The sequence below is a fragment of the Oryzias latipes genome, chromosome 11, assembly GCF_053564925.1.
Source record: "Oryzias latipes strain Hd-rR chromosome 11, Olatipes_Hd-rR_3.1".
Lineage (NCBI taxonomy): Eukaryota > Metazoa > Chordata > Actinopteri > Beloniformes > Adrianichthyidae > Oryzias > Oryzias latipes.
The window spans coordinates 22,588,622-22,603,789 of NC_136247.1; the positions used below are offsets into that span (position 1 = coordinate 22,588,622).

The 15,168-nt window shown below is 39.9% G+C and overlaps 1 protein-coding gene across 2 annotated transcripts; it reads right to left on the bottom strand.

Moving 5' to 3' along the window:
* Positions 1-33: 33 nt before the first annotated feature.
* Positions 34-15,129, bottom strand: spag1a (sperm associated antigen 1a). Of its 2 annotated transcripts, XR_002291134.3 has the most exons (9): positions 14,691-15,129; positions 13,152-13,251; positions 12,151-12,303; positions 9,226-9,383; positions 6,628-6,769; positions 5,356-5,482; positions 5,148-5,276; positions 3,586-3,653; positions 34-2,969 (listed from the first exon to the last, which is right to left on the bottom strand). XR_002291134.3 is itself a non-coding variant. In XM_004073960.5 (8 exons), the coding sequence occupies exons 1-8, from the start codon at positions 15,019-15,021 to the stop codon at positions 3,648-3,650; spliced, it is 1,146 nt and encodes a 381-aa protein (XP_004074008.1). In that variant the 5' UTR covers positions 15,022-15,129; the 3' UTR covers positions 34-3,647. The 2 variants fall into 2 exon arrangements, 1 of the variants encoding a protein (XP_004074008.1); XM_004073960.5 differs by having other exon boundaries at positions 34-3,653.
* Between the last annotated feature and the right edge of the window lie 39 nt (positions 15,130-15,168).

The following is a 15,168-nucleotide window of genomic DNA, read 5'->3' on the forward strand; positions in this document are numbered from 1 at the left end:
CAAAATTCCCAGAAAAGCATCAGAAACGACAAATAAAGCCTTCATATTGGAGTTTATTTACACCTGCATTCAGTTTATTTACATACAGTACATGCATTAACATTCCATGGAGAAATACAAACATGACTTGAAACTTTACACAAACTTTCAATGTTTTAAATTTGAGGAAAAAGGAAGAAAAAAGTTGAAGTTGTGGCACTTTATTCTGTGAAGTGATGTAATGGCTTGTAAAAACCCTATTGGGATGTATGGGAGCACATTGCTACCTATATATTAAAAAAAGAAGCACAATTTTTTTTTCTAACTTTGATTTAGCCTTTCATCAAACTACTATTTTTTTAACTTTTAGGTAAATACAGAGGTTGGTTTAGTGGGCAAAAATGAGATGAAGCATGTTGAGCTGTGGTAAGGAAGTGATTCAAGGATAGGAAAAATGGAATAAATTAAAACGTGTCAAAGTTTTGAGTTAAATCAAATTAGCTTGAAACTAAATATAACAACGTAGCTGTCATCACTATTTTCACATTTAGACAAATTAATTTTATCATTTCAAAAATACCATATTTTTCACTCTATAAGGTGCACTTAAAAGCCTTATTTTTGACCAAAAAACAACAGTGTGCTTTATAATCCAGAGTGCTTTATATTTGTATTAATTCTGCTTGCGCTTATTAACGTCGGAAGCGATTTTGAGAAGTCTGTTTTTCAGGAGTTGGGCATTATTGTGAATGTGCTAACGCAACCAACGTGTCGGACTGTGTTTGTCTTTCGTGTTACTAACTGGGTTAGGAGTTGGTGTAGACACAGGAATGTTTGTTTTGGGAATAAAGTGTAGCTCACCGATAGATTTATTACTAATTTTTATTACGCCCTATAGTTTGGTGTGCCTTAAGTATGACAAAAGTTTGAAAATAGACCATTCATTTACGGTGCGCTCTAATGTGCAGAATTACGGTAATACTGGGTATTTTCCGTCAAAAGTGGCAGAAATGGGCTTCCGTAGATTTTACCCTGTAATAACCCTTGTGCTATCTTGTGGGGTCCAAATGACCCCACTCGCAGTGGGGTCATTTGGACCCCACAAGATAGCACAAGGGTTATTAAAGGGTAAGATCAAGTACCATGAAGTTAATTCCTGCAATTGAATTTACTCCCAGCTTACCTGCAGAGCAAAAACAAATCTACAAATCTATTTATTTTAAAAAGTTACAGATGCAGTTTTTAACAAGCAACAAAAAGAAAAGAAAACAATAAATGGGGTCCTTGATTAATAGAGCATAAAAAAACACTTTTCCAAGCAATCAGATGATAATTGTTCTGTTTTTTTTCTCAAACTCAACTGCAATCACCCAGTTAAGAACGTGACCTTTTATAGTTTATGTCCTGTCAAGCAAAATGTCTGTCATTTGCCCCAAAAAGACAGTTTTGCTTTATTTTGCAGCCCCGCCTGCATAAAGTACAAACAGTAAATGTTTACGACAAAAGCCATAATCTCAAAAACTCCAACTGTATGGAGATGATGGGGATGGCAACAACTTTCCAGACAATTTCGCTTTTCTGCAGGTTCAATTTGAATACAGGGTTTTGGAGTAAACCAGAGGTCTTCACTGACATTTACTCTCTTTTTCCACCCCACACACTTTGAATTTAACTTCTTCTTTTTTTTTATTTTTTTTTTTTAGGAGTGACTCAGATGGATTTTAGGTCTTGTCATGATGACGAGACGTTCTCTAGACGTTGTGTTGCATCATTGCGGGGAACGACTCAGGCATCAAAACTGTCATAAACATGTCAAAATAACATTTTCCTTTGGCTCTGCTTCTTAAACGAAGTCTGCAAAAATAGGAAGGTTCATAGTATTTTTTCATAACATTCAACGTTTCTTTTGAATATTTACAGTTTTTGAAGAAAATATTAAAGTGGCAAGAAATTGTTCTCGGTACGAATTGTGTCCCGCAGACTCTGCACTTTTTCATCTAAAGGCATTTTTAAAGTACATTTGAAAATATTTTAAATATAAATAACAAACATCTCGTTCATCTCTAGCATTAACGTTGCAGATCGGTGTGGTCAGAGCGTCCTGGAGCAGAAACACGGGAAATATTTTGGTCACATTTTGGAGGTGTGAGTCACCGTGAAACCACCCAGAGCAAAAGAAAAAGAGAGAAGACAAGGCCGCATTGTCCGTGGCAGGTGACTTTGTATTTGACTCAATCTTCCCACGCATTTTTTTTTTACCTCTGTCAAAGCGGGACACTTGCCCTGACAACATAAAGTAACAACTAATGTGTAGCAGCGATGCTGTGAGATGGGCGGATGTTTGCTGCAGCCCGTAGGGCAGGGAAGAGGTTTTTTCTTTACCTAAAGTGAAAATAAAATACAATCTTTTGATGAAAAAGCTAAACCTGAGAACTTCAGTAGGACTAAGCAGCTGGTATCCTAAACGTTAGCAGCAACACATCAATCTGAACGCCAAAAAATAGACTATTTTAACAAAGAGTGCAGCGCTTTTTGCAGCAGTCATTAATTATTACCCTAATGGATGTAAACTGTGAGAAATGCTCATTCAATAGATGAATTTTTAACAATTAAAAAAAACATATTTTTGTGCCTCTTAGAGACTATTTTTTTTTTGCAAATTCATGCTATTCTGAGCTTAAAATGATCACTCTAAAACAATCGTCCAATGTAAATATTCCTCAAAAAAAATCAGTCATCTTGGCTCAATGTGTCCTACCTGCAGTAGAAATCTCAATAAGGCACACAGTATTCTCTTTTTTTAACTCCTATTTTACACAAATGCACAAATGAATTCTACAGCCTGCTACAGAAAAAGCACATTTACATTACTTGAGAAAGGAAAAAGAAATTCAAGCGTTGTTTCAAGCCCCGTAGCCATTTCAAATGCAGCTCTCTACTGGGAAAGGCGGAGTCATCAGGGGGTGTTTTGTTTGTGGTTCTTTCACACGCTGCAGAGCAGAAAAGCTGGTTGTCCCGTCATATTTACACAGCAGATTGTTGAAATATTCCTGCTGAGTTTGGTCAAACCCTCCGTGAGGAATTCAGGCAGTGAAAGACAAACCCGTTTCTGACCATGACAGCTATTCTGTGGTGAACAGATTCCCATCAGCATTTGCTGTGTCAAAGATTTGATCAATGGTTTTTCTGAATACGATTTTAATTTTAGCAGAACACCACTGGTCGACAGGGTTTGCTCTTGTAATTGTTAAAATATAAACTATGAAGGAAGGTTTTCCATCAGGAACTTACTTAGAAAAGTTTAATTTCTCCAAAGCTTATTAGCTTATGAAGGATTATGAACAAAACCTAACGGCAAAACTTGCTGGATCCATTTTTATCTGATCTTTTCTTTATGTTGGCATTCAACAGTTTATACCGTGTTTGCTGTGTTCCTTGTTATTTTGCAAAGGAAAGCAACAAAGTCTGAAAACCTTTTGAAAAGTCCAAGGTTCTGCAGTTACGTTTATGCGAGGGTTGCATGTTTAGGTGTGGAAATATGTTAAGTGTTTAAACTTTCCTGAGTTTGTCTGACACTGCCCTGGTTGTTCACAGAAACAAGCCAACCTTCTGCTTGTCAGTGTGCAGCACGCCGACACCTCTGTCCTCCTGGGCACCACAATAAGCCCTCATCCCTGCAGGAAGTAACAGAATTTTGTCATCACAGCTGTTTTTTGAAATAATTCTATAACATTTATTATTAAAGACCCACTCCAATAATAATCATGTTTTGGGTATTTTTAAAGTGTAATTCTGGCATTTTTCTCATTACGGAGGACATATGTAAAGGGTTTCTTTATTCAAATTGTTGACTCAGAAGAAAAAATGCCATTTGAAAAAGCTTGCAGCTGTGACGCTGGAGCTAAAACGGCAAACCACGAGCTCCCTCCACTCTATTCTGATGCATCCACTAAATAGATCCATGCACGTCTCTGTTTTCCTCGTCTGAGCTGGCATCTGAATCAAAACCGTGCGGCTGGACAGCTCGGATATTGCTCGCCATTATTGTTGCAACCGTAATGTTGTGCGTAAGCTGGCAGGAAGGCGTGTAAACAAAGGGGATGATGGGAAGTGTGGGCAGGCTTATTTCCAATAAACTCCTGCCTCTCTGCAGAAACTTATGTCCTAGAAAATGACACAGATTTTCTTAAATTCTGGCTAAAAATGACAACATTATCATTAAAAGACCACTAGGAACGCTGTTACAACAAATCAGATCACTGTTTTTCAACCAGTGTTAGTGTGCCGTGGGAGATGGTCAGGTGTGCCGTGGGAAATTGCCCTCATTAACTGATCTAAAAACATTTCCCATCTCCAGGATATCAGCTCTTTGTTCATCCAAACAGGTCCTGATAAAACACTGAGTAGTTAGGAATATGAAAGATCATAAAATACTTTTTTCTTAGTGTTTATTTGATTCTAATAAAGACATTTTGTTAAGAATGACAGTACCGCGATTTAGCCGTAGCGTCAGCTGTTTTAGGAAAAGTCCCGCCCCTTTAACTATCTCCACCAATCATTCTTGGAGGCTTAATCACACGTCATCAGTCTGACCAATCAGAAGTGGTTAAAGTCTACACTTCCTGGTTCAGATTCTGCTCATAAAGTCTCTCAGTTCAAACAAAAATGCCAGCTAAAGCTCGTCTTTAGTGGTGTAGCTTTCCACAGAATCCGGTGTCAAGACCATGGAACAAGTGAACAAAACAATGAAGCTCAGAGACGCGATCTCCGGCCGTTTTCACACTACATCTCCCATGATGCATTGGGTTAAAGTGACAGCATCTCGGCGCACAATGGTTTTTCGTGTTAAACGTCTTGAAACAACAACAAACACACATCAAACAGTTTTTAAATCTTCTAAATTAACTTTTATTACATCTTTTAGAAAAAACAGCTGCAGCTTCCAGCTTTTCTGCCACAATTATCACAAAAATGCATGTGAGATTGTGGAGGGGCTGTAGATCAATACAGACTATGAGTTTCTCCTTTTTTTTGTCAAGGTTAAAGTGTGCCGTGGCTCAAAAAAGGTTGAAAACACTGGATCAGATGATGATTGGAGTGGAACTTCAATAATTCACTTCAAATAAAACGGACGAACAATAAAATGAACAACTCTGTTGTGTTCTTACCTTTGCTGCGTTCTCCATCAGACTCTGCCTCAACAAACTTGTCACCTCCTCCAGCTCCTGCTCGGCCTCCCCCACGTTGGGGTCCAACTGGAGAACCTCCTGGAGGTCACTGCTGGCCGACAGGTAATCCTTCGAGGCGCACGCATCAAAGGAGTTACGACAGATTTATAAATAAGCCTAATAATCTTGAAGGAGGCAACTTGATCACCTGCAGCCCCTTAAAGGCCAGGGCTCGTCTGTAGAAGGCTTTCTTGTTGGTTGGATCCAGTCGTATTGCAGAGTCGCAGTCCTGTTTGGCTTCTTCATAGTTGAGCAGCTTTAAATAACAAATGGCTCTGGAGGAGAAAGGAAGACCACCACACACTTCCTCTCAAGATTCTTAGGTTTCTCATGAGAACAAAACAGGAATAAATGTTTCAAAAGATGTGAAGAAATCACGTTTATGGAAACGTTTGAAGCACACGACATGTTTAGGGAAGCAGATGTCTGTAGGAAAAGATGGAATGACTTTAATATCGAATATTTAACAGATGGAAAAGACCGAAATGGAAAATGACAGCTGGTTGTTTGGCGCCACCTGCTGTCGGTGCTGTTTATTCAAAGAGACTAAATCATTTGACATTAAAAATTTACTGGGGAAAAAAAACATTTGACTTTCATAAATGAGGCAGATAAGACACTCATTTGGTAAAACTGATAATGACATATTGTTAACAGGTGACATTTTCATAAAATGCTGCAGAGTCTCCTGCGTTACCAAACACAGCTGTTTAGGACGGTAAATATGAACAGATGTACAAATATTTTACACAACCAGAAAGAACATTTTGATATAAAACATTAGTTTTGCTCCTATCTGGCTCATTAAGAGGACTCTACTTTGTTCGACTAATTGTGTTTTTGGGGGACTGTTATGTTCAGAAGAAAAACATTACTGGCTATAAACAAGATTTTAGACGTTTCTAACAACAATTTTAATGGCATGGCTCCTAATTCAAGGCAGTTAAAAGGCTGCACAGCTTTAACTGGCCAATCTGCTTTAAATGCCTTGCTCAAGGGCACATACAGGCGTAACAAGGGTAGAGCAAATACAGCTGGGCACAGCTTTAGTCATGTTGGTACCAGAACGTGAACAAATGACCGTCCAGCTGGAGGCAGGTGCCACCAATCACTAGCACACTTATTGTGAAAACTAAATGAGCTCCTGCATCCTTTTCCTGTCTTTTAGTGTTTAAATTAAATGTTTTATCTTTTAAAACTAATAAAATTAGAAAATGTATTTTTTATTTTGCTGCAATTAGCAGGAATGTTTCTTTAAGACGATACATTTGAGGTTGTGCAACAAAAAAAAGTGTTTCTATCAGATAAGCAGTTCTGTTTCCCACAAAGAGCCCCGTGCCCCCGCTGTAGGACAATGTGTGTCCCAGCAGTGTGTTGGACTGTTACCTTGTCAGTGTGTGCTGGACTGAATCCTTCATACCTGTTAGTGTAAAGGGCGCAATCATCTGGTTTCAATGCCAGACATTCACTGTACTTCTGCAGAGCTTCCTGGAAGAGTCCTTTCTTGACCAAACCATTTCCTTCCTGCTTCAGTAAACTGAACCGGGCCTCTTCTTTTCTGGCTGTTGACAAAAAAAATATCAGTTAGAGAAAAATATTCAATTGAAGAAATCTATTATTTTTGCTCAATGTAGCCACATTGAGTTTTTGCATTGCTTATACCAATCGCTGAGTGTTCAAGTTAGAAGAAGTCAGAAATCACTTAAAAAATAGCGTCTGTCATTCAGTTTTGCAGGATGTCTTATGTCTTTTAAAAAAAAAATCATCAAACCAAAGAAAAACGAGTTCACGTCTTAGTTAGCTAAAAACAAAATACAAAAAATAAAGTTAGTTACTGAAATAAGTCAATGCATCTAAAAATGCACACAAACAGTCCAAACTGAAGATCCGTTTTTTAAAAGGACCTCTGAATAATTTCTTGCAGACAAAAACACGAATCAGAAAGACTCTGTTTTTGTCTCCTTTCTGGTGTTTTGAAAGCTGCTGAGGTTTAAAGGAAAGGCAGCTTCTTTAAATTATACTGAGCCTATTTAAGTGCCTGTTTACTGGACAATTAAAATGTGGTTCTATGACGTTAAAATCTACTTTGTGAGCACAGCTTACAACCACAAACACTATTATTAAGTTACAATTAAAACCCTGCTTGATATAAACTTGCAGGGCTCTCAAACCTGTAACATTCGGTTTCAGTGAACTTTGATATATATTGCTTTATATATTTATTCTTTTCAAAATCCTAATCCTGTTCATTTTTGCTTTACAGAATCTAATGGGAGTGTTTTTAATTTCCTTAGTCTTTCAGATTATTTGTATGTTTCAAACATTTTTGCATCACTTTTGGAAAGAAACTAGGATTTTCCCACCAAGTATTTAACCAACTTGCAAGTTGAACACCTTGGCGTTTGTTTCCCGGCAACAGCGGCCACTACTCTGAGAAGTGATAAGAATAACATCAAGCAGTTCATGTCTGTGTTTGGTACCCCTCTTTCAGGGAAGTCGAAACAAAAAATGAAGAGAATTTTGAACGTAAATATTGATGAATAAACAGAAGTCCTTTTTCTATGCGTAATAATACGAAATAAGAAAGAGGGAGCTTTGGTCAAGTCTGTAAATACATTTCGTCCTACATTTACCGTGTACTTAAAGTTATTTTGACTGATGTACAATTACAATGATTTATTTTTGTTTTTTAATAGGCAAAAAGGGAACTAACAACAGTGTAACAAAAATGTCACATTTTCCTGAAATGGTATAACCAATCAGATGCCTCAGTAAAAGCCTGTGGTTCCCCGCCAGAATCCTCCCAACAGCTATTTGCCATCTGTTGTTCCTGGACAGATGTTAAAATTGTCTACCTTCAAAGCTAAAAAGAACAAGTAAAAACAAAAATATAACTGAAGAGGATATACAAGAAATGCCATTATAAGACAATGGAAGTTAAAATACCTATTGATGAAAAATACCTGCATTAAAAAACATTAAAATAATACAAAGGATATAATAGCACAGATCATACTAAGGGGGAGAGAGGCATGTTAAAGTTCAACAACCCAAATTTCCTGTCCTCGTTTAGTCTCGCTGCAGCTCAGCGTTCGCCTTCATCTCAAGCGCCTTGCCACGCCGCCGACTGCAGCCGCCAGGTCACTCCTAATATATTGCAGCGATGGTCACAGACACATCAGACATGCTGTCGGATGTGGCAAAGCAAGGCATCGTGGGACCCCACTCCCTTTGCCTGTGTGGACGGTTTGGGGTTAAAGTGTGGATTTGGTCAATGTGTTTTGCTGTCCTGCTGTTTTACTCTTTACTCTTTGCGTTCATTTCTTTCTGCACCACGAGTGAGAGGAGGGTGAGGATGAGGACACCCTCGTGTTGAAGAACATGTACCGCTGATGCAGTCAGTGTGCGTTTTGACTATTCTGTAGGTTAAACATGTTAAAGATTGATGTGAAGTATATGTACACAGTGAAAGAAAACGGATGTTCAATCAACACCTTATATGAGTATGTCTGTCTTTTTATTAAAAGATAATTATAATTAAAGTTTTCAAGACTAGTATACATATTACTAATTTTTAGAAGTGCTGGTAGTGAGTACCGGCCCACTTAAAGCACCATCTGCAGACCAGGTGTCCGTTTAGTCTCTTCATGCAAGTGATGTGGGTAAAATTCAAGTCAAACAGTTTACTGAGTAAGTGTGTGCTGTTCCACCACATACATTTCACTATATTTGCATTTGTCCAAGTGGATGTCTGGGATCTGCCATCATGCTAAACCAAAAGCGAAACCGGATCCGGATCGTTCCATTACGACAGCATTATATACTCTGTGGATCAGCTTTACCTTTACATTATTGATAGAACGCACATCCCCACCACTCAGCACACAGTCGGCTGCCTTGCTTTCAGCACTGTTTATTGTTTACAACATTTTGCTGCACATTTTTGTGAGACATTCCCTTTGTTATGAATGTCCATTATTAAAGGGAATCTCTGAAGCTGAGGACCGACGGGACTCACCGTCCACCTGTGCGGCCCTGGCGGCGCGCGCCTGTGCCTGCTCGATGCTGGCTGGTTTTTCTCGGTGCTGTTGCTGAACAGAGAGAGGAACGGCGGGAATCTCTGGAAGTTTCTCCCGCCACTCAGGCCCGTCCTCCTCAATCAGCATCTTTGTGATCCTGGCGCGAGTTAAGGAGAGAGAAACACCACATACCTTTACATTTATAGGCCTAATGCTGCAGTCATCAACGGTTTTTGGCCTCTATGCTGCTAAGCAGATTCCCACATGATCAGTGAAGTAAAAACGTCTTTTTTTTTTAAATTAAGAAACAATATATGTTTACTTTTCATTTTGGAAGTAAATGACAACACAAATAATTCAGACAATGTTAAGTAAACGTAATCCATGTTGTACATGTACAATTCATGTACTAAATACATTTACACTAAAAAAACTGTCACGTTTGTAGGTAAAGATGAAATTATCTTTTATTCTACCATGGTCCGGTTGAACACTCAATTCTGATTGGCTGCTGGGTGCGCATTAAAACATGATAACCGCACGGTGAAAAAAGAAGTTCCGGTCACCTAGCTTAAATGTTTCGCGTTGGACGGTTCAGGCTTCCAAGGCGTGCGTTAAAAAGTAATAACGCATACTTCGAAGGCCATTAACCCTTACTGCTCACTCAATTCTAATGTTATTTCAATTCTAAACCCTTGTTAAAACAAACAAGCCCTTGAAATTTATAAAAATAAAATATTAAAAAGCTTCTACTACTAGTACTACTGAAGTTCGGCATAAATTCCTGACAAAAAAAATATATAAAAAAAATCTTAAATATTGTGTTTTGTTTTTTTTCAATCCATCCTGTCTTTAATAGAAATGGCAAAGATTTTTTTACAGATTATCAGACAAGAACTACAAAAAAAAACCTTAATTGCGTAAGGGAGAATGGTCGTCGAAGTGTGCTTTTTTTTTTACTTTTCCTGTCCAACAGCTGAAAGTGTGCATTTTTAGAAATTAATGCACGCAGTGGAAACCTGAACCATCCGAGCCGAAGTGTGTTTTTTTCTGATTTTTACGGCTGTGGCCGTATTTATTTATATTTTGTTCTGTTTGTTCTGTGTTTTTTGTATTATTTCTGTATCAGAGTGGGACTTGTGTTTTTTGTGGATCTTTGTGTGTCTGTTTGTGTCTAATTATTTGCAGGTGTGGTTCATGTAGGTGTGTGCTCCAATTGGACAAGCTGGTGGGAGGCAGCCTTTCAAAACCAGCACATGGACCTCCGCACCATGAGAAGGGAGCCTCGCTGCAACAAGTCTCCACTGCAGCTTGGCCCTCTTCTCCATTTTGTTTATGTCTTCTCCACTTGTTTTTAGTTTGTGTTGCACTTCGTAGTTCTTTGTAGTTTGTAGTTTTGTCTGTGCCCACTCTGTTTAGTCCTTTGGTTTATGATTTTGTTTAAGTGAAGCTGTAGGGGTGAACCGCCATTTTGTTTAGTACATGTTTTTGTTAGGTTAGGGAGGTTAGCGTTCTGTCTTTGATTTCCCTTTTCTTTCATTTGCAGGTAAGTTTACATGTTTCAGTTAGGTGGGGTTTTGTTTGTTATTTTGGCCTGGGTTCACCCTGAAGCCTTTTTAGCTTCACTTTTAGTTATTGCTGGTTGTTGTTTATTTGTAAATAAAACTTGGTTATATTTTTATGGAGACATTTGTTTGGTGTTTTGTGTTGCAGTCAACTTATTAGCCAAAAACTTTACTTTTTTATGTTATGCCGCCTCGGTGCCTCTAGACTCTGAAGGGGGCGTAACACTGATCATACCCTCCACAAAGGCCCTTAACAATGGTCACTGACAAAAGAAATACATACTCAAATCAGTTTTAAGTACTTGTTATTTGTTCAGTTTAGATTGCTTTTTCACAAAAAGTGGACTATCTGTTAAGGTGTGCGGTGGGTTGTCATTGTAACATGACATGGACTTGGACTGCAGCGGCAAAGAGAAGCTGATGGTCACCATGTGTTACAACACAGCATCAGTTCAGAGAGAAAGTTCTCCTCTTACCGCTTTGTTTTTTGTCCAGATGATGAAGCTAAAGTTTGTTTTAAAGAAGCCGGCGCAGTGATACAGAACATTTAAGCTAGGTGACCGGAACTTCTTTTTTAGGTGGACATTATGGCTGTAGATTATCACTTTTTAATGCACACCCAGCGGGCAATCAGAATCGAAAATTCACCCAGACCATGGTGTAATAATGCTTAATTTATAGTTCATGCATCAAATCCATTTACAACTGTTTTAGGAAGTGTGGGGTCACCAGGGGTCACTGAAACCTCACATCGTGGGGCAAAAGCGGGCTAAAAAAAAAGCTTTTTGGTTTTCTAATCAACACCTATAATAACTAGTTGAACCTTCTCTAAGTAATTGCCATCATACTTTCATTTATTAATTATTTAGGTAGTAGTTTTGTAGTTTCCATTCGAATACTGAACTCTCACATGTCACTGCGTGTTCCAGCTCTAACTTATTGCATGGCAACAATCAGTATTCATTTTTGTTTGGTGAACTATTTTTAAATAAATAAAAGGGGAATTTTTACTCCAGTAATTCCCAGATCAGTGTGTACAAGTTGGTTTCATATTCAAGTCTTTTGTTTTTTTGGAGGGGTTAAACATAAGTCTGTTTTTTGCTGAAATTGTTTAGTATTGACTTCACTTATATGCAGCTCAGTCGCTCATCCTTTTTTGAAGACACACAATAAGCTCAGAGCTCGCCAATGTGGTGCCACAAGGAAAAAGAAAACATGGAATTAGCTGACATTTAAACAGTCTGTGTGTGTGTGTGCGTGTGTGTGTGTGCGCGTGTGTGTGTGCGAAGTTCATTCTCTCTGAAGACCTTTAAGATGCAAACTAGCACATGCTCAACTTTGCTTTTGTGTTTGGCTGACCTGTGGACGCTGTCGTGAGCAGCTTGTATCCCAGTGTCCATCTGCAGCACAGTCTTGTAATCCACGTAGGCCTTCCTGTAGCGCTCCAGTGACTCATAAGCCATGGCTCTGCGCAGCAGAGGCTTCAAGGAGTAGGGCTGAAGCTCCAAAGCCCTAATAGGATCAGAGAGATGGCGAAAGAGAGGATCAAAATGTGCTCACCTCCACTTAGGTTCAGAGGTGTGGCTGGCCTTTCATTCAGGAAAATTCTGTTTCAACTAAAACAATGTGGTTTGTGTCCAGAGATGCAGCAAAACCTCCAGACTGAAGGAAAAAATGGTGTTCTGAGGGCTTTTCTCTTCAACAAAATAAAACATAAAAGTATAATCTGACTGGTCTTTATGCCACCGAGTAACACTTTAATGGTGAGACAATAATGGCAGCCCTTGATTTCAATGTGGACACTCATTTTCAGAGGTTCATACTTTGGAAATCTAAGACATTACTTAAAAAGAGAGTTTTTCTATAGTAAATATTTATGACTGCTGAGAGTGTACTAAATGTTGAATGTAAAAGTAATACTTTTTCATTAGTCGATTTTTTTTAATATTTAGCGGGTGTTTCGACAGATTTTTCTACCTTTTTTGTTAATAAAAAAGGGAAAACGTTTTTTAAAGGAGTCATTCCTTTTCTTTAATTAATTTTTATTTCATGTCAAGCACTTGAAGGTGACCTCTGCTCAGAATATCGCAGGTTTGGTTCCCGCCCTGCCTGCCTGCCCATGTGTCAGAGCGTCTTTGGGAAAGACCCTGGACCCCACATGGCTCCTGGTGGTTACAGGTTGGTGCCAGTGCTTGGCAGTGGAGCCGCGACCAGTGTGTGAATGTGTGATGAAGGTAGTAAAGCACTCTATACGCACACGTCATTTAGCATTCTGATTTCTACATGGATTAAACTGACGGAAACATCCTGTTTTGTTTGGATGATCTGCTGCTTTGTAAACAGGAACACTGGTCACGTACTTGGTACAGTCCTGTATGCAGTCGGCGCTGTTTCCATCCTTCAGGTAGCATGCAGCTCTGTTGGAGTAGAGAATGCACAGGTCGTCTGGACTATCAACCCCTGTAGAAGAACAGGAATCATTCGTCTGATACCATAGCCTTTCAAAAGAAAACTGTTTGACCTTAAAATCTCATTCATTCATTCATTCATTCATTCATCTTCTAAACCCGTTTTGCCCCTTTCGGGGTCACGGGATCCTGGAGACTATCCCGGCTGGGGACATCCTGGACAGGTAGCCAGTGTGGCACAGGGCCACGCATGCACGGGGGGCGGGGGAGAACATGCAAACTCCACACAGAAAGGTCCCCCATTGGTGATCTGTTTCAGGGGCCAAGAGCGCTAACCCCTGCGCCACCGTGCAATAACATCAATCTTGTTTGGCCTTTTTCCTTTGGTTGTAGGCAGCACTGCAGGGGGGGGGGGGGGGGGGCAGCACAAACTCAATAGTGCAGAAATGCTGAAGCAGTGAGGGGTAGACAGTTGGAGAGATGTGTTAATCGTCTCTTCAGCTGAGTCATTTCCTTCTTTCTCCCATGTGTCTTCACCTTAACACTGGCACATTCAAAGCAGTGGTTCTTTTGGTCTGACTCAGTTCTGCCAGGAGATCAGCCGGGCCTCTCAAGTGCTGGGAAATGACAATTTTAAAGGAGTCAGCCGAGTTCTCCTGAAGGTTGTAGGTGCTGCTGTCGAGGTTCTGTCCTTAAGGCTGCTTCACTCCGCTGCATTCACTTGCCAGACCTTCTTTATCCGTTTGCAGTCACTTTATCATTAAACTAAGAGTTAACTGCAAATGAGAAGTGAGACTGGTGAATAGGAGGAGCAGTGGGGCAGAGATGGGATCTTGATGTTGGAGTCATGTGACCCTGTCTTCACAGCCATGTGATGAGCATTTATCATAACACAAGCCAGCCACACAATTACCACAGACTATTCCACCTCTATGTACAAAAAGACAGCTAATTTTGGAATAAAATAATTATTTTCCTTTAAAAAAATAGTGGATTGATCAAATCAAACTTTATTTATAAAATAATGCTTTTCATGCATTTGTGCAGCTCGAAGCGCTTTAACATTTAAAACAGAAAACACACAATATTACAGTAAAAACCCAACCCACTCCCTTCCTACTCCCCTCTGTTCAAACACATGACCCATGGCCCCCACGGACAAAGAATAATGACTATGTAACTTTAAATAAATAAATAAGCAAACAAACAAACACGTATTGCTTGGCTCTCCTGTGAGGAAACAGTATTTGGGAATCTCTTCTTACCAGGAGCCAGCTTTGCCATAGGAACAGGATTAACTCCAATCTAAAATGGAATTTCTTGTGCTACTTAATAAATTTAATAAAAAATATTACTGGGTATGCTTGACTCTGAACTTTTCCATTTTATTTTGAAAGAAATGAATATTTTTTTCTACATATTTTCTCCATTATAGTAGTCTTTTATATAGTTAAAATCCCATAATAATACAGCCGTTTTGGATGTCCTCACCTGCCTCAGCACATCCTTCGATGGCCTGCGTGTACTTCCCCAGCGCCTCTCCGAACTGGCCGTGTTTAAAGAGGTGGTTCCCCTCATTTTTCAGCCGGGCCAGGTGGGGGGGTAGGGCCCCGGCTGGAGCATCCAGGTAACTCGTATCCACTGCGGGGCTGGCCTGCTCCTCTTTCCGGCCGGCGGGGCTGTTGTTGTCTTGCGGAGAGCCGTTGGACAGCCCCTTCTCTGGAGCTTTGTGGTTCTGGGGTTTCCCCCCCGCCGGGCCTCCATGATGGGCCCCCTTTGCCCCGCCGCCTCCTCCTGGGGGTTTCTCCTGCGCGTTCCCCATGGCTGCGCTCCTTCTGTCCTGCGCAGACTCCTCCTCGCTTCCTGCCTCTGCTCGCTGCAGCTAGAAATGAGGCTGACCGGGGATTTCTTCAGGACACGCCCCCAACTGTTGTGCGTCACACGTGGGACGGAACCATTGGGGGAGGGG